Consider the following 23,940-nt stretch of genomic DNA (forward strand, 5'->3'; position numbering starts at 1 on the left):
AGGTTAACCATTCAAACTGCCTGTTATCATACACACACACACACACACAACCAAACACACATACACATATTCACACTCTGATTTTACCCTGGTCAGGTAAATGCAGAATACATTATTTGGACAGCTCTGACTGATTTTGTACACGTCTTTAGCAGGACCGGTTGTATGTTGAAGCACTGAGGTTCAGTTCAGTTGATCATTTCTTCCTGCAGTAAACGATGAACACGTGGAAGGCTGTGTTATTTTCCATCTACAGTTTCCATCCAGCAGTTTAAGGTTTCCTGGCTGTAAAAAAGTGGCAGAGAGACATGTGCTGCAGTCTGACACCTTCACAGTCCACACGTCTGTTCACACCAAGCGGCAACCTCCAGTGTTGAAAAATGAAGCCGACGCAGAAGCGCAAAATCCTGCAGTTCATCGAGTGTCCACTAGAGGCCGGCTGCAGAAGGACCAGAAGTCACATCCAGCTCTCAGCCTGTCATTAGGTTGAATGAAAGTTAGGCTGAGACAGCTTTTCCAGCATGGAGACCACCACTGATGGGACTCTAGAGCCCACCACTGTAACAGATGGGTGACGTCACTCAGGCTTTGTCCATTAATATTAACAGTCTATTGTCTACACACACCTCAACACACAGACCCTGGATCAGTCTGACACACAATTTACTGATGGCTCATTACTGCTCACAGGTGGAAGTACACACTCAGATCTGTATGAAGAAATTAAACATGAAATGTTCCTTTAATTGAGTTTTCTTGTAAAGTAACGTCTCCTTTAACTCGTATGTTCTTCAATGCAAGTCAAAATCACTAAAGGATATAAAATGAATGTCCTTATCCAATCTTAAGTACTGGTATTAAAGATGCTTAAGGCCTTTTTTCTTCATAGCTATATTCAGCATTATTCATGTGTGAGAGCAGAGACTGAGCCACGCCCATGATGACGACACACCATAAACAAAGTCAGCTGCAGAACACAGGAGCTGCTCTTCTCCCACTGCCTGGACTTTAGAGTGTAAAGTATATTGTGCAGAGTTGGACCTGAAAAAATATTTAAAATTCAAGACAATAAAAGTAAAAACATAGTACAAATAAAACTGAAGCGGCAGGAGAAGACCTGCAAAGCAGTGCGATGCAACAATTCATTTAAAAAAGATCTTAAATGAACATGAAGGTTCATCTTTTCAGATCATTTCTGTAATGCTTTCAGATGCTAAGAGTAAGAGCAGCCTGTGCTTTCAGGAGACGACAATGATCAGGTGTATTTCTCCCCAAGGATTAAATTACAGTCTTTACATCAGCAGTCTGAAGGTATTCACTGGTGTAATTTAAAAACTTTTGGTTTGGTTAGTCCACATTCCCCATGTACAGAGGCTAAAGTCCGTCAAGCGGGCAGCCTGGGTTCAAATATCGACCTGTGGCTCCTTTCCCCGCATTTCATTAACCTCTCTCTCTCTCCCTGGTTGCGGACTCTATCCACCGTCCATCTCGGAAAAAAAAAGACATAAAAAGCCCCAAATAAATCTGAATTTTTTTTTTTGTCATTTTAAAGTCAGAGCCCCAGTTTAACAACATTGGAACTAGGGGTGTTCCAGGTGACTTGTTTTCTAGCGTGTTAAAAGGAAATTTAAATTCACATTACGCGACTAGTCTAAAGCGAAGACAACACTCAGAAAAAAGTCAAAATTGAGAACTATTTCTTTGAAATGGTCTGCAAGCAAAAAATTGTAGCTTCCTCCTTGCCGGATCAGATCTGCATGCCGGTGCTAAATGTGGTTTACTTATTGCTGTGGTCGATATGCAATAGACCAAAATACTGCCAGAGGGGCTGCACCCACAAGACGCCAACCGTTCTCTGTTCTTGTTTACATCTCGGCAGCAGAGCCAGAAGAATGCAGATTAGCCACGTATGGCTTTGTTAGACCCACGTTGTGGATCAACAAATAAAAAATTTATAATTTTACAGGAGCTTAGTCCAAGCTGCAGATGTGTTCTGACTCCCAGGAGTGACCTGGCTGATGCGCTATACCGTTTGCTCTATATGTTGCTTCAATAACACTTCTGCAGGCGTGCTTTTGGTTTGCAGAAAAACACAATCCATGTTATTGTAGCATCATGTGCAATGTGAATTCAGCGTCCAACAGTTTCCATTCATTGAGCAAACAAACAAACAATACAGCTGTGGTTTCTCCATGCCGCCTGACGGACAGCGGTCAAAAACCACGTGCCCTTCCGGGGTCAGTACCTTTGACAAGTCATGTACCTATATACCTGCACACTAAGCAATAGGACAGCGACACAATAATCACTGAGTTTACAGCTTGACCCAAAAACATGAATATGGCTGTTACACATGTTTAATCGTCATGTAATTCTTCATGCAGAGACGGTGACATTTAACCATTTAATCAGCTAGTTACGCACATCCCTACATGAAACCATCTTAAAATGTTGAAATATTCATAAATATGCAGTCACCATATTAAAACACATCACACAAAAAAAAAATCACCAAATGTGCAGCACATCCTCTGTTTACCTCCCTCCAAGATACCCCCCACCCCCCCCCCCCCCCCCCCCCTTCCTCCCCTAAAACTGGGTCAAATCATCTCTTTCTGTTTTCTCCATGTGCTCAGAGTCAAACCATGTTGGCTCACACACACACACACAGAGCCTTTCTTACAACTGAACCACCACACTACAGATACTCTGCAGGACAGCTCCGTTATAAAAATTAAATCCAGATACTCAGACATCAATTAGATTAACGATGTGTTTAAGAGATCTGTCTTTCTGCATCAGCGTTTCCAGACACACATGAAACAATTGAAGTCATTGAAAGCATCCTGCAGCTTTGAAGTCACTCACTGAGCTAAAAATATCCTCCTGTAGTTTGGCCTACACATGCTGTCCGGCACGTTACCTTACAGAGACCCCGATGACTTCATAATTTTAGCGTGCAGACGACCTCCCTTATCCTCTGCTTCCTGATTTTGGGCCCTCACCTGCGGTTGGGTGTGAACACTATCCTGGTGTGAGGCTTGGCAGAGAGTGTTTTTCAGCAGGCTGCTTCGTTTTTAATTTTAAAAAAAATTAAAAAGAGGTAATTTTGTGATTATAAAAGCAAAAATCTGCTTTAGAGAACCACAGGAAAAAAAAAAAAATTACATGTGGAACGCGCTGAGGCAGAAAAAAAAAAAACGTAGGAGAGAGAAAACATTACCAGACAAAAGGAGGATTATCAGGGTGGGTGAGGGAATCCAAACAGATGAAAATAAAAGACAAAATGAAGCTGAAAGCTGCTCTCCTCTGAACATACGGAGAATATATCGAGGTCATCAGAGGGAATACGACACTCTGCATCAGGTTACAGTCAGACCTCCATCTCACTGGATTACCCTCCGTCTCTATTCAACATGTCTGTTCCCTGTGCAGCGTCTCTCCCCTCAGACCTCCATCTCTCCATCTTTGTGTCCGTCCGGTCGGTTCTCTTACCTCCCTCCCTGCGGCCTCCAGGTCCCCATCATTGCTGCATCTCGCTCCTTGCTGCAGCCTCACGCCGACACACAGCGACACACACGCACACACACACACACAGCAGGATCAGTGTCAAAGCCACCAGCCGACCCCCTCAGCACACACACCAACAGCTTCCTCCCTCTCTGTTCCCCTAGCAACAGCACAGCAGCATCACACCTCCTGAAGCCCGCCCCCTCTCCCTCCCTCCCTCTATCCCATCCATGGATAAATATTTCAGCCTCAACTGAAGCGTGAGGAGCTGCTCCTCCCCCCGCTGAAATATTAAACAGCCCAATGTGTGTGTGTTCACACATGTGTGTTTTTAGGAAAGTGAAAAATGGAAAAACATAATCACTAGAATGAACTATAGCTTCAGTTTGAGTTATTTAACCCTCTGTAATACTGTTTATTTTGATTAATTCTGCTCCACAAATGTTTTAAAGTTAACCATTTCATCATTTTTTTTCAATCAGTTTCATAATGAGGCTTTTGAAACAGTACCAGCTTCTGTCCTTTCTTAATAATCTTTCATGAATACATGCACAGGACTGAACTTAAAGGGGAACTTAACCCCGTCACCATCAGCCGCAACATCACACAGTGTGAGATAGACAAACACATTGACAGATTAGCACCTTTAGGTTTCTAGAAGCAGCAATGACACTTTTGTGACAGTTAGCAGAGGCAGCATGTGGAGGACAGGGAGGAGGGCGTATCTGAATGACTTTAACATCTTTAAACAATTAGACCTGTTTTTTCACAGCAAGCCACTTACATTTCAGATACAATCATCAGCAAAAATTCTCTTAATCCACTTCAATCCCAACAGTTTTTTTAATTAAAAAAAAACAGGGGACGCATCATGACAATAAAACCTGCAGGAGGAGAGCCTATATTCTCCCGTCAGCGCTCAGCAGTCAGATTATCGTGGTCAGATGATGATAAATCTGTGGTTATATAACTCCTGATCTGACTGACAGAGGCTCGACCCAGAGCGCTGCAACATGTAACAGGATTTCAGCCATTAAAGTTTCCCGTCATGCCTTCCAACGCGTCACACGATCGAAGAATGTCACGCTGAGAACCGGACACACCAGATTTAACTGGAATGTACCAACACTGACATGTACATTAAGTCCCTGAACACAGCACGGAGGTGATGAAGCTTCAGGTGGCGTTCAGAAGGTAGAAAAGTCGGCATTAAAAAGACATGAGAGACTAAAGAGGCTGGTCAGGGCTTGTCCTGCACTCTGGACCAACAAAAAGGCCTCATAAAGGTTTCTTACAAGACCTTTAAAAAGACTCTATAAAGTCCTGATAATGACCTGACTGTGGAAGGTCTACTCGTGGTGTTTTGTTTCCTGGGTTTTAAAGTCTGTTCATGACTTGACATGACTTCATACACACTGCATTGATTAAACTGGATGTGCACATGAAGGGGCGTTGATAAACACAGTCTGAGTGTATTCAAATGGTAACATTACCTGCTCAGTTTTAATCAGAGTGGAGTCAATCAATCAGTCTATCAATACAGCAACGAATCAAAATGCTTTTGACTCCGAGATGAGGCTGAGACCGATTTGGAGTACTCCAACACTACAAAAGTGATCTCAGGACACAGACAGAACAAAAATGTGACCTCTAGACTGTAATAATAAATGTATTGATTTAAGAGACCTAACATTAATCCAATGATGTTCCTTATTCCATAGTTAAGTTCATGTTGTTACCTCTCACTTCCCATAGTTTCTTCCAAAAATAAAAGCAGGTTTGTATCCATACAAGAAGTACCCTTAGCTTAAGGTCAAAATAAAAGCATTACTAAAACCGTTTGCATGTTTTAACTTCCATTATTTTTGCGTTTTCAATTAATGTGAATAATTGTGATTACCTATTGGAAGTCAGCGACTAATCATGATTAAAAAATTAAAGTTTGAGAGCCGTACACACAACCCAGTTCCCGTACAGTGATGAGTATCCTTTCGGCAGATTCTCACCAATCGGAGCTCTGAAATAATGGACAGATGCTTGCTAGTTTACAGCGTACGGCTACAATGCAGTTGTCTGCATTTGAAAAACAACTGCGGCAGCGGACTTCAATCAGATTTTAGGGGGGGCTTTAATGTGCCTTTGTTAAGGAGAGAGGGGAATGACACGCGGAAAATGAGCAACGGGTCGGATTCTAACCCGGGCTGGACGGTACATGGGCCAAACAAACTAAACAGTCGTCCATCGGCGCCCATTATTCTTCTCATCCCATATCTGTAACTCTTCAAGGCTGTTTCATCAAAGGGTCACAACACAAGAAATGAAATGAACAAAACGGAGAAAACCTGAATCCAAGCTCAGAGTATTTGAATGTACTTCAAAGTATTTTCCACTGTAGTACATCTTGTTCTTTTATGATTCTTGTTAGTTGGTTGTTACCTCTGCAGCCTGAACCTGATCTCCATCTCCTCACCTGAACTCGTTTCCTGCCGTCTGGGATGTTGCGCACGCCCCCTCCTCGCCTCCGCTTCCCTTCAGCTCTGCAGCCCCTCTGTCCTCCACAGTCCACACTCTTCATCCGACCTCCTCCAACCCCCTTAGACCTGGAAGCGCCCCATCCTCCACCCTCTGGAAGACGTTCCTGCCCCCCAGCCTCAGAGCTCCGATCAGAATCCACCGCCTTGTTGGTCCAGCTCTTCACGAGGCTGTGGAGGGTCAAGACCGCCAAAGTGCACAGGACGTACATGACCCAGTCCCACAGATCCAGCTCAGCTCAGGAGGAAGGAGGTTTTTGGTGGATGTTTTACTTCATCGTCTCTGAATCCAAAACGGTTAAAAACAAAAGTCCAGTCCTGTTCAGGTGGGAGCCGACGGGTGTCTCAATTACATCCTCAAAGTTTGTGAGAAGAAGGGGCTCTGTGGTCTTCAAAACGTTTCCCCGTCCAGGTGAACGCGGCTCATCAGGTCTGGTTTTATTTATCCGATCCTCCGACTCTCTGTCCTCGCTTTTGTTTCACCTCTGTCCTGAATCCCGCCCCTGTCACAGTCAACACCACATTTCCACAGAAGTGATAAACACTGGTGGACCTTGTCCCGTCCTCTCTGCTGCCGCCGTCACAGCCACGTTATTATTCAGCCGACTGGTAACCAGAGTGTGCGGGCGGCAGCTTCAGTTTCTCAATGTAACTCAAGACACTCGACTCGACACGCTCTCTGTACGAACGCCTTCACGACACCTCAACTATCAGCAGACTCGATGTCAAATTAAAGTCACTAAACTTCTCTAAGGTCCTTTTTTTGGCTTTTAAAGAGAGAGAGAGAATGGACGCTTATTTCATCACCAGCTTTGTGTTTAAAATCTGTCACACAAAGGAACAAATATAAAGTTTGAATGTGAGAGACTGGGACCAAAAACTTCCAGATAGTAACTTTTTATGGTGAGGATTAAAGCAAACAAGAAATTAAAAAAGATTACCTATACATCTGAGTTTAAACTCACTCTGCATGGCAGGAAAAAGACGTACTCGTTGGAAAAACAAAACAAAACAAAAATCTGCAAAAGACATTCAGACTCCAGATGAGTTTGAAGTTGTACCAGAATCTTTAGCCAAATGTTCCAATGGAAACTGAGTCTCTTACAGGAACTTTTCAAAATCTCTACTTGCTGTTCTGTCAACTCAACTTACTTTCTACTCTCTACGACTTGATCCAGAAATCCAACAACAAGGGTACGAGACACCGCAGACATTTTGAGGTTTATAATCCAGAGCGACAGGAAACATAAATGTCCAAACTCCTCTTTAACAGTTCACTTCACTTTCCTTCAGAGCTCCCCGACTGGAGAGTCGTCTCTTTCACGTTTTCTGCTTCGTTAGTTCAGTTTGCCTTTCCATTGGACGATCAGCGGGTCCAAGTCGGTCCGGGTGTCGACCCCATACAGACCGGTCCGACTCATCTCTCCTTCCCATTATCCTCCATAACGCTCAAACAGATTAGAGCGGAGGCAGGTCGGGTCTTCACCTCCATCAGGGGATGACAAACCAACAGAGAGAGAGAGAGAGAGACAGAGAGACAGAGAGAGAGAGAGAGAGAGAGAGCCCTACACTCAGTGTGCACCTCTCTCGCCCATCCCTCCCTCCCTCCCTCCCTCCCTCCCTCCCTCCCCTGGGGCCATCTGTCGTTGCTGCAGGATAAAACTCGCCGATGATGTAACACATGATGACCCTTCATGATGCATTTCTGGAGAAGTTCACCATCAACAGGTCAGACTTCACAAGCTTTAGCTTCATCATAAAATTCAAGTTTGCACCAATTTTTCAAGATTTTTTGTTATTTAAAAAAATGGAAATTGGAGAGTAAGTGGGGAATGACATGCGGGAAAGGAGCTACAGGTCGGACTAGAACTTGGCCATTTGCTTGGAGGAGTAAAGCCTCCGTACATTAGGCCCAACCTAACCGCTAGGCCATCAGCGACCCTCAGATTTCACCACTTTGCTATCACACATGGGTTTGAACTTGAATACTAGTTTGTTTTGTAGATAGAGAATTTATTCTCATTGTGAGAATAAGAGCACAACAAAACTTTCCCGTACAGCAGCAGGACAAACTGTATTGGACTTGGTTTACATTTGAAGCTGTAATTTAGTTTATAGTCTTGGAGAAATGGGAAACTTTCACTCAGTAATTTAGCAGAACAAACTAAACTTGATATGGTTTCTTACCATGTGAAGTGGACTGTTTGAATCTATCAAAGCAGTGGGCTGCTGTCTGCAGAGACACGAACCTCCCTCATGGAAGTTTGCATCTTCAGATTCGCACCACCGTTTCTTCTGCCACAACTTTACAGTCTTCATTTACTGAGGTCAAGAGTGCATGCGCTGGTCAAGTTACACTCAAGCGATTTTGCCTTGGTCAAACTGCAGACCTCTTCAGACGACGCCCTGATGGACTGAATATTCTGAATTTGAACGGCTCATTACAGTTTGAACTTTCTCCCCCAAGTTCGAATGAATGCTCGAACTTTGCATAAAAAATGGCCGCCCTAATGCAGACGAGATGATGAGAGGAGATGAATCTATTAAAATACTTCCCCTTTGAATATTTCTTCTGCATGTATTTAAATTTTTAATGGATGTATATCACCATGTTTAAAGAGCCTGTCAGCCTCATGGAGAGCATATTCTTATTTCTGAGTGAGGACACGTTATGATTGTTAAAGGGTAAACGTTGATGCTTGAATTTTAGCACGTTAGCATAATGGTAGTGCCACTTTTCTCCTCCAGTTGGCGATGTTTTAAACATATGCTGCCTTTCCCTTTGTCGATAAAGTAAACATATGGATCTCTACTTGTGTCTTAACAGACAAGCTACAGTTATGTTGAAGTTCTGAACGTCAGAGCAGGACATCAGAAATGTTTTTAACATGGTTCTGGGTCGAGTGGTTTGACTCTTTCTCGCCCTCGTTGCTAACCGTGCTGGAAAACTCTTCCACTCCGTCCTGAACACAGTGACAGATTCTGGATCGTGGGAACTGGACTCAGTGGGAGCTGACAGTCTGAATCACAGCCAGTGAATTATGATGCATGTTTCTGTTTATGGACTCGCTGCGTCCAGTAGTGACCCGTCCTCAAACTGGACCATTTCTGAAAAATGCTCTGGAAGAACAAAAGAGAACATTTCCAGTCCACCGACCACTTTCAGGGTCCTAATGAGGGGGGGGGGGGGGGGGGTTGTCACAGCAGGAAACACTCGCAGGAAGCTCTCTCAGGATCACAGTTACTAGAAGGGGCACTCTAGATAGTAAACCAAACGTGACATGGAAATACATTTACTTTTTCACAGTCATTCATCAAATTTTTTAAGACATCATTTAAACCAAGGAGCAGCTGTACGTGTAGTGTGTCCCAACTCTCTTTCTTCAATACTCACTCATGTTATTTTAAATGTAATAATGCATTTCCAACATTGGTACGTAAGGAAAAATGACTGAGAACATGGTGCTCAATTGAAGAAAACGTGTGAATTACTGAAAAATAATCATTCTCCCCTGCAGAAGTTGGGGCCCCATTGGGCAGCTAAAATATGAAATACATAAAGGTGGCCGACTACCACATACTGAGGAGGAAGAAAGGCCTGAACACTCGCTTAAATGCCAAAACAAGCTGTAATTGATGCCAATGTTTCGATCAGAGGTCTTCTTCAGGTGTTCATTTATGTATTTTTTTAATCACCTGAAGAAGACCTCTGGTCAAAACTTGCTTTTGACTACCTGCTTTTACTTCAATTCTACCACAGAGCCACAGAAGAAAGAAGACGGAGGGGAAAGAGGGGGAGAGGAGGAACAACAAGAACATAAACAAGATAAAGAAGATTGAGTATGTTGACATCATTATTTCACGTAACTATAAAATGGCCATGTTCAATGTAACATAACCACATTAAAATGTAAACAATGTGCAGCTCAGTAGAGTCTCAGACACACAGCTGAATGCTGAGACGATGAAAACTATTTAATGCACCAACTTGATTTATATAGGTTTTTTGGCAGTTGTAATATAGAGCTGAGGCTGATTAGAAAATCAATATTTCTCTAAGTATCTGGTCCTAATCCAAATAAATGTTCACATTGAAATGTTGATCTCAACTGTTGAAGATTTCTAACTGAGCTGAAAAACTCAACATTTGTCTCTCCAGTCTCAAAGAAATGTTTCACAAATAGATTTCATTTAGGTTCAACAGTCACCGCTCATAGAAACAAGCTGCAAAACTCTACCAAACAGTAACCAATCAAAAACAAAACAATAAAATGTTCCAGAGAATAAAATAATCTGCTGAGTTCAGTTTATGTCTCACAGAGAGATGAAGGTGTGTCAGTTATCAGTCAGAGTCAGACTGCAGGCTGAGAAAGAGGAAATGAGGGGAATATAAAACAAACTGGAGGTCGTCTGAGGGTCCTGCTGCAGGGTGTGTGTGTTAGTGAAGGGGGGTATCAGGTGTGTTAGCGACAGTAAGAGGCTCACAGGCTCCAGATTAAAGCAGATTAATGGAAACTTGCTCCTCTCTTCATTTAAGGAGCTTTTAATGACTCAGAGACGCTGCACTCTCTCTGCAGCTGAATACTGAATACATCCCCACAGGTTTACAGACCTCCACTGTTCATACTGCACCCATTTTATAAAGCTTTATGGAGACGTTTGGGCCATCCATAAAAGTAAAACATCAACGTTAGAGCTTTTCACACAGAGAGCAATATATCAAGAATAGTCTGAGCATCCACACGGTGTGTGTGCTCCAGCTCTGTCTCCAGGTGTGTCTGCAGCTTCAGATCATGAACAAAGAAGCAACAAGAAAACCAGAAAGCAAAGACGATGTACTGTTTTAATCCTCCATTTGTGCGTCTCTTTATAAAGCTGAGGAAATGGACTTGAGCTTGTATATTTCTTTTCTAGTCTTCCGACTACTCAAAGCGCTTTTACACCGCAGGTCACACCTACACATTGACACACTGATGGTAGAGACTGCTGTGCAAAGTGTCCATCAGAAGTAACTAATCCCATTCATACACCGCCAACTAAGCAGCAGGAGCAACTTGGGGTTAAATGTCTTGCCCAAGAACACATCGTACATGTTGCTGCAGGAGCTGGGGATCGAACCCTCGACCTTCCGGTTGAGAGACGACCGACTCTACCAACTGAGCCACAGCTGTCCTAGCCGAGTGTTTCCTAGTCTTATGTAGCGCAAAAGGCAAACTTGTCTGTTGTTGTCCCTTCCTCATGAAGAAAAGCTGAAAAGGGAATTAATTGCAAACATTAAAAAAGTGAAACAGTCTTTGGACAGAACACGTTTAACTCTAAAATCTTTAAACATAAATTACAAAAAGAAGTAACAACGCTGTTTTCAGATTATCAGACTGCACCTGAACTCACTGCAGCTTTGTTTAAGGAGAGAGGGAGAGAAGGAGGCGTTGTTTGGGTTTTAGCGGTTCCCAAAATGCATTGCACACACCCGTCTCAGCTCCACATCTGAGCTATTTCAGGAGGAAATTACAGAGTAAGCAGCAGCAGGGTGGAAACACACACTGAACCATGTAACATGGCTCCAACATGACATCAGTCATCTGGAGAAAAAAAAAAAGAAAAGGAGACTAAAAGAGGGAGGAGGAGGAGAAAGGAAAAAAACTGACTGTGAAGGAAAGAACCAAAGGAGGAGGAGGAGGAGGAGGCCTTCATCTCCTCCTTTCCCTGTATCTGTTCTGCATCTTTTTTCTCAAAACAAACACAGACTCTCAGTCGATGATTTCCCACATGAGCCAACATGTAGCCTTGTTTAGCACAAAGACCTGCTTCTGGTGTCTCACAAAGTGTGTCTGTGAAGGTTCTTCTTCATCCAGGGTATGACAGTTTTAAGTTTTCTCCAAAAGAGACACAAAACTTCCATCATTTTCAAAAACTAAAACAAAGTCCAGTTGACCTTTGAATTGAAATGCAGCTGAATGGCAACAAATAGAGGTTAAATTCATGGGGCTATCTGCGCTGACAAAAAGTAGGAGAAGAGTGATTGCAGGTTTTATGGTGTGTTCAGACTCAAGTTGATAGTTGGACTGTAAACAAGGGCAACACAGGGAACATGAAGTCTTGGCTGGAAGTCCTTCAGCGCTGTAGTTTTGGCTACACTGGAAGCCTCAAAGGTTTCTGATTGCTCCCAGAGAATATATATTTATCATCGGATGATGGCAGATTTGTTCCAAGACTAGATTGAGGCCAACAAATTCGGGGGGGTTCACATTCATACTTTAAAAGGAAGAAAATGCGATTTTTGTGCATGTCGCCATTGAGCACCAGCATGAAACCAAAACAACTCGCGCTGCATTGTTGTGTTAGCATGCTAATGCTAGCAATCAGACTGTCTGAAGCCGTTTGATCCAGCAGAGGGCGCTCTCAGCAGTACCTGAACATTGCATTTAACGCTTGATCTCAGTACATGAAGACAGTTATGTTGTGGCAAAACCAACAGGGGGCGCAATTCAGGAAATACAAACCTACATGAAGGAGACTCCACCCTCTGCTTGTTTTGTGGAGAGACGCAGGCGGTGAGATACCCGCAGCTCTCCACGCTAGATGCATCAAATTACTATCATCTTTCAGTTACACGATTCACCACAGATGATTGGGCTTTGGGGCTGCACCGTGGGTAAAGCTCACAGCTCAGTAAAACAAACAAAAACAACAACAAACAAGTCAATTACAAAAACCACTGAGATCCATTTTAAAACAGTTGCAATTCAAATTCCCAAACTCAGAAATCTAATTCCCAAACTCTGCAAGAAAAAGGGAAGAACTCTAATGTTTAGAGTTTGCTAAGGGGGGCGCACCAGTCCAGGGTGTAACCCGCCTCTCACCCAATGACAGCTGGGATGGACTCCAGCCCTCCGCGACCACAAATGGGAGAAGCAGTAAAGATAATGGAAAGATGGACGGGTGAGATTGATTGGGTTTTTAAACTTTAAAGAGTAAAGCCTATCGTGTAAATATCCTCTGTTTTTGTTTCTGGAAAAACTGAGAATCTCTCTCCTCTGCAGATGTTTGCAGCGACATCGATATATTTATTTTCTGGCTAAAAAGACAACAAAAAGAAATGTATCAATGTTGTCTGGTTGTCTGGTTGTTTTACCGTGGACAAACATCTTTACTGTACACATATTGTTTTCACTTGATTTGGGGCCAAATCGCAGCCCAAAAGAGACCACACAAGTCAAACACACTAACCAACTTTCCAGAAGGATCTCTCACTTATACATCGAGCTGTATTTCCTCTCCTGTTGACATGATTTTGCTAAATCAGCCCTGACTGCAAAGGCCTCACTCCGTCTGGTGGTCTGTGGCTTTATAGAGATCGCTCTGATATAATTACATGACATCATTAATGTGTTTAAAATCGGACTGTTCTCCGGCCAAACGTTTCTCCAAACAGCTTCTTCCTGTCTCACAGGAAAAAAAAAAATCACAGAGAGCTCTGGAAAACTTTGAGGATCTTTGGGCGTCATGTGCGGTCGTGTATGGACATTCCTAAAGTAATGACTTCAATAATTAAATATCCTTTCTGGAAAATGTTTGTTATCTTTAATCAAACAGTGGGTCAGCCTCTTAACAGTGAAGTCCCCTCTCTAAAGGAAGACGCTCATGTGCTTCTGTACAGTAGAGCAGCAAACAATCAGACACCCCGCAGCATCATGGGAGATGTGGTTCAACAGCTCCACCTGCTGGACTCCAACTGAACAGTTCTGACATGTCTGATGCCGTCTGGTTTCAATCAAACACATGTTACATAACAGTTTCCCAGCTGAGCTCCACACACACACACACACACACAATACATTTTTACAGCTGCAGTATTTTTCCACGCACAGTTGCAGTCATGTTGCATTCAGAGTGTTGATGAAGAGGCTGTGATGTCATCATAAAAAGACGTTACATTTCTCACACCACACCCGAACAGTGCAGATCCTGCAGGCTCACTCAAGAGTCCGTCTGACAAGTCAAACAAGTCGATTCTGGACCGCAGACACAGAACATGAACCGCATCAGGACAGGCTTTTATACCAGGAGACACTTTGATATCGCCCGACAAAAGCTCCACTAATATTTGACGTCAGGGATCTGTTTTTTGTTTCACTTTGAAGTCCTGTGTCATTAGAGGTGTTTCCTTTTTCAAAAACACATTCCAGAGTCAACCCAACAATGTGCTACATCATGAGCACCAAGCTCAATCCTACCCCCCAAAAAGGACATGTTACATTACAAATAAACACTGGTCAAAGCTGTGCTGCAGCGTGTAGAGATGAAACAACCAGAAGAAGAACACAGTGCAGCATTGTTTATATAAGCCACATAAAAAAACTCCACAAATACAGAGCTGAAGCCAATAGATCTGAAAGACAGATTTTCACTAACATTTACCAGATATAACCACAAACATTCTTTAGCTCAAGAAAAGTGACTAAAGCAGGTAAACAATGAATCATCAAAATAGTTCCACGTTGATTTTCTGGAAACTCTACGAGTTCTTGTAATATTCATTAAGACCATTTGATGTGATGTAACAGCGCATGAGAACAAGTTCCCAATAAGTTTGTCACAATACAAGAATTTTAATCTTTGTTACCATACTAGTCAAATAAGACCAAGAATCTTCTCACTGTGAGGCAACAGCGCTAACCACTGGACCACTGTGCAGCACCAAATCAATACTAATTTCTTTGAATGTTAACCCCTTCACACATTGCACAGGTTTGCAATTATGTATTTGTGCAATTTTGTGCATTTTCTGTCTTTCTCTGCCTGCAAGAATTTCAAAGTGGACTTCGCTAATGATGATAGCATGTTGATAAAACATTTTTGTAAGCAGCCATGTCAGAAATCTCTCATTCAAAAATCATTTTTGACATTCAATCTTTGACATCATCTTAGCATACCGTTTTTTCACTTTCATAAAATCAAAACGGATGAGTTAGGAAATAATTCACGCCCGTACAGTGTGTGCCACTGAGCTAATCAAATTTTGTGTTTTGAATCAGGATGTAAACATGTTCATTACTGCTGTGAAAAAAAAAAAGACTTTTTGAATGGGGTGAGACTTCTGGTGCTTCAAGTGGACACTTGAGGAACTGTAGGAGTTTGCACTTCAGCATTTTCTTAATTTTTCAACATCGGAGGTTACCGCTTGGTGCAGAGACTGTGGTCCTCCAAGAAGGCCCCTGGTTCCAACTTTGACCTGCAGTTTATACCCTCTATCTCTGATGTTAAACTCTATCCAGTGTCCTATCTAAACAGAGGCCTCAAAGCCCAAAAATATATGAATGAAGATCTGTACTTTTTCTTTAAAGCCTACCTACCGATCATTAAACACATGGTATCTAAAAGTATCAAGCTATCAAAAATGTTGCTATCCTTAGTTCCTTGGTTCTTAGAAACATCCATTATTTACCGACTGTTAGGACTCCTGTCAGAGATATGTAGTCTCTATGAGTGAGTTAAGGTTTCTTTTTAAATAAGCAGAGGTCAGACAAAATGCTACAGCTTAGACTAAAAGCAATAAAAGTATTTATAAAAAGTATTTCTAGTCATTAAAGAATAAAAATAATTATTTGTCCTGTTTCATTCAGACAAACTCTTATCTCACACCAAATCTTCACGCTGCTCAAACTGAAGCTTTTCCCACAACCTCACAGACGAAACACGACAAACTGAAGAGTGAAATCTGATAAAGACACAGTAAATCACATTTCCTCAAATAAGACTAAACCTCGTGCTGCTGCTTTGAGGTCAAATCAGATCTTCTCTACATCGTACAAACATCTTATAGACCCTGACGGGAAAAAAAAACAAACAAACAGTGGCTCGATTCAGAACCGCCTCCTACGCTCTACCAACAACAGCTCTATGCGTGGAGCTTTCCATGGAAGTATGCAGCAGTGTGAAATGTTACATATTGGATGCTAGTATGTATGCTGTAGTGGGCCAGGCTCTTCCAGTTCAAACTTTTGGAAAGAGGAAGTAAACAAACATAGCTAGTCTTACTGTGTAGTAGGGCTGGAAGATTAATCAACTTTATCAGTACATCAGGTTTGAGGAAAATCTTGATTTTCATTTTTTTTCAATTTAATCCACAGCTCCTCTTGGGTTCCTGTAGTTCACCTCGTCCCCCCTTGTTTACTTCCTGTGGCTGGACCGCCCCAGGTATGTGGAAACCAGCCAAAACTATTCTGCTTACGTTACTCTGCCTCATCTGTACTTTTACTGTACCCTGAAACTGTCTCTCAAACCTTTTTTTAAAGGTTGAATTTTTTAGACTTTACTTAAAGGCTTTATATGTGATTTTTCACACTTAAATATAATAGAAATCAAGTATATCCTCTGAAAATAACTCTGTGAGTCATGACTGTCTACAATGGGTGTAACACCCGAGTCCCACTGTCTGTGATGTTTTCAGAGTCCTATCTTCAGTTTGTTTACATTGCCAGGACAGCCGGCTGACTCCTCCCCTCGTGTATAAAAGTAGTTTAATTGAGGGACTAGAGAAAAGAAGAATAACATACTGTACTCACTGCTTAACTGTGTTTCTAGATCACGCTCATTTCAGGTAAATTTACATGCAGTGTGAAGATACCAGCATAATAAAGATCGCTAGCATTAGCATGCTAACACAACTATGCGAGTTGTTTTGATTCCATGCTGGTGCTCAAGGGCGACATCTGCTGGATCAAAAAAATCGCATAGAAAGCCTTTAAGGGTCGGACAGTTGAGTGAGAAATCAGGGAGGGAGAGAGCGAGCAACGACCCATACCACCCGTCTGGCAGCCTCCACACATGGGGCACGCTGTGCGCACCGACCACTAGGCCCCCGGCGCCCTGCATCGTGCATTTTTTTAAATTTATTTTTGGGCTTTTCGTGCCTTTAATGCAGAGAGAGGACAGTGGATAGAGTCGGAAACCAGAGAGAGAGAGAGCGGGGAATGACATGCGGAAAGGGGCCACGGGTGGAAGCGAACCCGGGCCTACCGCTCGAGGCGAGAGTCTCAACACATGGGACGCGCGCCCTAACCATTGCGCCACCAGCACGCCCCTGCATTGTGCACTTTTAATATCAAGTTTACAGCTTGCACTTAAAACCCTAAAGACAAATTCATGTTCCTTTATTAATCACACAAACGCATTTGTCTGAAATCATCACGTGACGCCAATCAGCCCATTAAACCCTTGACTCAGACCAGGCACAGCGAGTGAACATGACAGATAATGCAGGACTGCACGGAGGAGTCAGCGGAGAGAAGTCTCTCTGATATCAGAAGCCCCGCCCCTTCTTGATTTTGATTAGCCGATGAGGGAGAAGTGACATTAATGAGTGTGGTGCTGTTCTTAAAGTTGAACTTCTTTCAACCGAGTGCTGTGAGCACAGCAACACAAAACAGAAGACGCAGAGGGTGATTTAGCACTCAGGGCGATGAGCGCTGAAAACGCTTAACAACATCGGTTTGGTATTGAAAACGGGCGCTGCCGGCTCAAAGTAACGCTGTCTGCTGGCCTTACAGCTTAACTACTGTGGCTTGCAATTGGATTGGTTGGCAGTTCAAAACAATCTCAATTATGCTTTGATCATTTGTTCAGAGTACAGAGCTTTTTGTCCTTGCACAGTCCTATCTTTGCAAAAACACACAAACAAAAGTCTGTTTTTATTTCAAGTTAAAAGTTGACTTTAAGATGAAGGACTAATTTGACTCCCATAACATTGAAATCATATCAGTTTAAAGAATCCTCTCGGGTCAGGCTCTAATCAGTACAACATCTGGGTGTTTTAGAAACACAATAGCTTTTCCTTTTGTTTGCAAACGGCACACAGCATGATACGAGCAGTTCTTTCCCCAAAAGGCTCCTCGCTCGTCTGGAAGTGATTCTGTTTTGCAGCATCTGGCCTCGAGCGACACACTTTCCGCTGTAACGTTTCGTCTCGAGTCAGAGGCAACTAAAAGCAACACGACTCATTTATTCCAGCGACTCAAACGGTGACACACTGCCTCACGCTTCTCCCACTCAGCTGTGCGAGTTACACAACACTGTGGTGGGATAATTACAACAGTTAATGGGATGTGGTGGTGAAGAATAAAAGGTTTGGCAAGGCAACAACTAGCACTGACTGCTTGTTTAAAGGAGATTAGAAAAAGAACCTAATAGAAATAGAACCTGCAGTTTTAGCACAAATCCCCCTTTGTTTATTAACACACACTTTAGCATTTTTAACCTTGATCTCAGCAAACACTCAGTTAATGTTCTCTGAGAGTCTGCAGCTCAGTGAAGCAGTGGGAGTGAATGGAGCTGGTCTCTGTGAGGACAGACCGACTGTTTCTGGTATGCGTTTGTCCACTTACGATGTCGAGCAGAAATATGTGCAGCACAGGAAACACAGCCAAACAGAGTGAGAGGCAGATTATCCACTTCAATGAAATACCAGAGAGCGCATCATGTGATAAGGGTTACTGTATGAATCATATCTTCTCCAAAATAAAGCCAAACTATTTAAACACGACTGGCATCAGTACAAATGTCACAAAGAGAGGCACTCATGAGGACGTGACAGTAGCTCAGTAATTAGCCTTGTAGCTTCTCCCAGCTGGACAGTTTCTGTTAGAGCCTGACCGATATGGGATTCTTGAGCCTGATACCGATATTGATATTGGCTGTTAAGTAGATTATTTCTTTGTTGTAACAATGCTTCTTGGCAATAAATCTTGTACCGTTAAAGCCTGTTTATTTCCCTTTTGTAAGGAACATGCATTTTGTGGGATAAGCAGCAGAGCCGAGTATGTGAGTTGTGCCTGTGAAAAACTTGCCAAATCTTCTCTGCCAATGCCAAATATAATTAAATCAGGATGGTTAGATGATGCTTGTCGTCATCCATAAAGCGCCCTCTGCTGGAGAAAGAGAACTGCTAATTTAATACAATGAAACGCTATTCAACTGGTGAATAAATCTAGTAATTTCCACGCATATCTGCGATAAAATGCCCCGATACTGGTTGTTACTTAATATGCAAATGTTGGCCGCTATTATTGGCTGGCTGTTTAATTTTACAGCGAAAGTTGTCTCTACAACGGGCTGTAACGATTGTCAATCGACGTTGGTCCACTCTTCTTTTTAACAAATGTATGTTGTCTTTGAGAGGGAGGCGTTTACAGCACTGTGTGTGTTTTATGTGCAGTTGTATGTGTACTTTGAATAATTCAGAACAGTACTTTTCAATGTTTTACAAAACAAACACTAAGTTTTCTCTTCCACGTTTTTAGCTTCACTTGTTGGTACTTCTCTCTTATTTAAATGAGTTAAAGATCCAGATAAGGGAATTCAGTTTGAGCTGCTTCCACGTCAGTAAAGAATCAGATCAGTGATGTGGCTGCAGCTCGGCCTCTGGACAAAAACCTGCAGACAAAACCCAGACTTATTTATAGAAACTCCTCTGCTGCAGCGGTCAGTCTCTGCGGACACACCCTGCAAGACAGCCGTCTCCTCAACCAAACACACTGACGTTACTGTCATCATCACTGCAGTGATTTAACTCCACAATACAGCGCTCACACACACACTGAGACACACGCACACACACAGCATGAACAGGAAACTGGGGAGAGTGTCTGTGTCCCAAACGTTCTCATGAAGACCGGAAAAACACATAAATCCTGCAGACTGGGAACGTCGAGCAGCTTCTTTGTGTGTGTTAAAAAATTAATCCCAAGTTTAGGAATTTAAGCCCAGGCTTAAAATAAGGAGTGGGTTTTTAATCTTGTACACAATTAAAGGAGCTCCTGGAAAGTCTTCACATGTTGAACATCTGCTTTTTTACAGACGTGTTTTTCCACTAAACAGGATCTGACAGTTTAGTTACAAGCCAATCCCTTCGCTGTAGTGAGAGAACCACAAATCTCATGAAAACAGAGAGGAGCTGTGTTGTGAAACAAGACAAGCTAAAAGAGGCTAAAAGGCTCCTTGGAGCTACAAAGACTGATACTAATTCTGTGTGGGTGGTCTCTGCAAAATAAGAGGGCTGCTTTATGAAGCATCAGCATCAAACTGTCTTTTTTTACAGCTTTCCACTGTGAGAATTTGCATTTTTGTTTTAGTTCTAGACGAGCAGCAAACTCCGGTGTTGGAAAATGAAGCCGATGTAGAAGTGCAAAATCCTGCAGTTCGTCGAGAGTCCACTAGAGGCTGACTGCAGAAGCACCATAGGTCACATACACACCCATTTAAAAAAAGACTGTTTTTACTGCAGAAATTAACATGTTTATAGCCTGGTACAGTACACAAAACACAATATTCGATTCGCTCATGTCTCGATCAGCACACACTGTACGGGGGTGGATTTTTTTAATAACTCATCCGTTATGATTCATGAAAGATAAGTGTTGTTCCCAATAAGGCACATAGCTGACATGATTGACAGGAGGGCGCGGTGTAGCCGTTAGTCAAGAGGATTAAAACCCGCCTCAGCTCCAGCTCTCAGTCTGTCATTAGGCTGACTGAAAGTTAGTGTGAGACAGTATTTCCAGCATGCCGACCCGCCATCTATGGGCCTTTTAAAGCCCCCTGCAGTAACAGATGGGTGACGTCACTCAGGCTTCGTCCATTAATATTTGCAGTCTGTCGTTTTGGATCAGGGATTATCTGATGAAAAAAGACATTTGAAAATGTAGCGCTGGACTGGAAACTGACTAACAGTTTATAAATCATCTGATAGACTAACAAAGAGTGTCATCAGTGCAGCAATAGATTTAAAAATCACACAGCGGAAATAAACGCTTCAACAGCTGATCAGTTTGCAGTTTTGAGTCTGCATGTCAACATACGTGCTCATTTTTCTACCAAAAAGCATAGTTTGAGCTACCAGTGAAAAAGTGACTGTTCTTATGCAAAGGTGCAAGAGGGAGGAACCAAGAGGCATGAAAGATGATCAAAGTATTAGTCCTAATTCTCATTTAGCAGACGGTTTTATCCAAAGCGACATATGTACAACACAAGCAAAGATCAAATAAAGAGGAAACATCAGTAAGTGCAAACAAACATTCACTTCTGATCGGACACACGAGCTGACAGGAAGTGACCAGAGTCAAAGCACAACATCGACGGCTGTTCTTCAGAGTTATAATCAGCATTGAAACCATCCTAAATAAATTAACATTGTCATTATCAAACAAGCCCATCATCATCAATATCATTAAGGTCATAGGCAATCATGAAAGAGCTGGGTCCTTAGCTTTTTCTTAAAGACACTCTGCAGATCAAATGGAGTTTGGAAGTTCGTTCCACCACTGGGGGGCGACAAAGTAGAAGAGTCTATACTAAGCTTTAAGGTCTGCAAGTCAAACCATTTCCGACAGACTACTTTTTGTTTTTCAAGTTACATCACTGTCACTTAAGATCCTCATTGGTTTTTAACTTTTACTGATACATCCTTTTAGACATTTGGAACTTCAAGAAACACGCTTTATGTTTGCAGCTCAGCTCACAGCCCCCCTAATGTTTGGTGTCTGCAGTGTACTGACTTTTACGATTTCAATACAGTGTAGGTTGTGGTTTTGTAATTTTGTAATTTATTTCAAGGATAGCCCCTTGAGATGCATCATCTCATTTTCGAGGGGGTCCTTACAAAACATAAATATAATCATCATTAAAACAAAATCAAAATGAAAGGTTTAAACATTTAAACACAGAGACACCCACACCACACACACTCACACTTAATGCTCCCCCAAGCCTAGCCACCCACCAACCAGCCAATATTACACAATCAGAAAAAAAAATGAAAAGAAAACCTCTGCAATAACATACATGTAGAGGTAGAGGTAGAGGTAGAGCTGTGTACACCCATTACAGCTCAGCTCACAGCCCCCCTAATGTTTGGTGTCTACAGTGTATTGACTTTTACGATTTCAATACAGTGTAGATTGTGGTTGTAATCATGGTTCCTGTTGTTTAGGACTGGGGTCAACACCTCTGAAGACAACACTGAAGGAATCTTGGCTAAAAAGGAGCAAATGTTACTTAAATTGCAGCGCAGCTCACATCCTGAATTGGCTTCTAGTTTCTGATAAAGAGCACCAGAGGGACAATGACTTCAATACTAAACTGATTAACTTGGAACAAATGTTATATTTTTTAGGAAAATCTGAATGCCACCTGAAGAATGTGTGGAAGGCAATAAACTTTAGTGCACGTAAATGAACTACACTGATTTTAACAAGTTAACCCTCAGGCTAACATCATTAAAGGGATATTCTCAGGATACTCTACAAAATGGCAAAAAAAAATTTTTAGAGTTCGAACGATTAATAGGCCAGGATTAAAAGGCTAAGTGACTATCGTATCGGCTAATTTTATCGCAGATATTACTAGATTTATTCACCAGTCAAATAACATTTAATTCGGGTTTTATTATATAACCAAGCAGTTCTCTTTCACCAGCAGAGGGCGCTAAATTGATTATCGTCACTCAAGCGTTGATGCACGTTCATGCACAGCTACTTTCCAGTTGAGTGATCATCAAATCTTGGTTTTATATCTTTTCCACAAGTGTTTGATAACTGCATGTGAGGAATCAAAGCAATTAATGTTTATATCTATCTCTACAGATTGAACAACATATCGGCATCTCATTTTTTTGTCTCCCCAATATCGGTCCAAAACATCCCATATCGGTCGTACACTAAGATTTTATCCTGGTTATATTTCTCCCATTCATGCATAAATCATTTTTAAGGACTGGTTGGAACTATTTTGTAGCCTATAAATAATCTGAATCTGTAACTTTCAGATATGTAGGCCTATGCACCGACTTGTGTAGTTGCTGGGTCTAAAAAAAAAAAAAAATCACTATGCAAACAAAGACTCGCAACACTATGGCTCCCAAAGATATACTTGTTAATTTTCTATGTGCATTAAGGAACAATAATGCACATAGAAAATAAATAGGTTTGGGAGGCATAGTGTTGAGAGTCTTTGTTTGCATCATAACTATTGTAAGCATACAACTGAGAAGTGGTGAGCTGGAAGTTTACAGCATCATAAACTATAAATAGCCCAGTTTAGCAAAGTAAGTAATACTTCAGTAGGGTATGAGTAAATTAACTTGGTTGCATACATTTAAAAAAAAAAAAAAAAAAGTAATATTCTTTCTGCTTTTTAGTGACTTGTAATTTTAGCAAATGTAATTTTATTGGGTTTTACTGGACAGACTGGAGCATACGTCATTACTTTAATCAATTGTTCAATGAATATAGATATTTTCCAGCCCTGCAGTCATAACTATCAGAGGCACAAACACGTGTGTGTGTGTGTGATTGTGTGTTTGTGTGTTTGTGTGTGGCGGCCAGGTGAGGCCTCTTTTGTCACCGAGAGAAAAGAGCTTTGAAGCGCTGGAAACTGCTGGACGTGCTGCATGAAAAGAGCCACAGGGTCACACACACAGCGAAGAGAATCAGATCTGCACTGTGTGACACTTTTTAAATGCTGGTTCATATAAAGGACAACAGCTAAACAACACAACGGGGACAGCTGGGCCATCTGTGAACCCGCGTACCCGCAAACCACCAAAGTCAGAACCAAAAAGAGTCGAGAGGACTGCAAAAAAGTTTCAAGACACCAAACTTTTCCTTACCTCTGGTCCCAAGCAGCGAGTCCTCTCCCTCCTCTCCCTCCTCTTCCTTCACTTCTTTTCGCCTTTTCCTCGCAGTTAATTCCCTCCACTGTCACTCAGAAAGTGTCCAAGTGTTAAATTTGAATGAGAAGTTGAAACTCGCTTGTTACTCTCTGTAGTTTCCAGTTTTCTAGCGGTGTAGGCTCCTCCGTGTGTCGCTCCGCTGATCAGCTGCTCCCCGCCGCTAAAAAGTCA

General features: G+C 42.1%; 1 protein-coding gene across 7 annotated transcripts in view; it reads right to left on the reverse strand.

Annotated features, from left to right (window-relative positions):
- Positions 1-23,940, reverse strand: part of kifc3 (kinesin family member C3) — a 51,375-nt gene extending 27,435 nt beyond the window's left edge. For 2 of the 7 annotated variants that reach the window (XM_065952612.1, XM_065952611.1), the window contains exon 1: positions 5,981-6,920. In XM_065952612.1, the coding sequence (XP_065808684.1) occupies positions 5,981-6,253 (273 nt within the window). In that variant the 5' untranslated portion in view covers positions 6,254-6,920. Of the gene's footprint in view, positions 1-3,223; positions 3,379-3,495; positions 3,666-5,980; positions 6,924-23,706 lie in introns of those variants that run through there. The other 5 variants (XM_065952617.1, XM_065952610.1, XM_065952614.1 and 2 more) reach the window with 5 other exon arrangements.

This window comes from Labrus bergylta, chromosome 3 (assembly GCF_963930695.1).
Source record: "Labrus bergylta chromosome 3, fLabBer1.1, whole genome shotgun sequence".
NCBI classification, from domain to species: domain Eukaryota; kingdom Metazoa; phylum Chordata; class Actinopteri; order Labriformes; family Labridae; genus Labrus; species Labrus bergylta.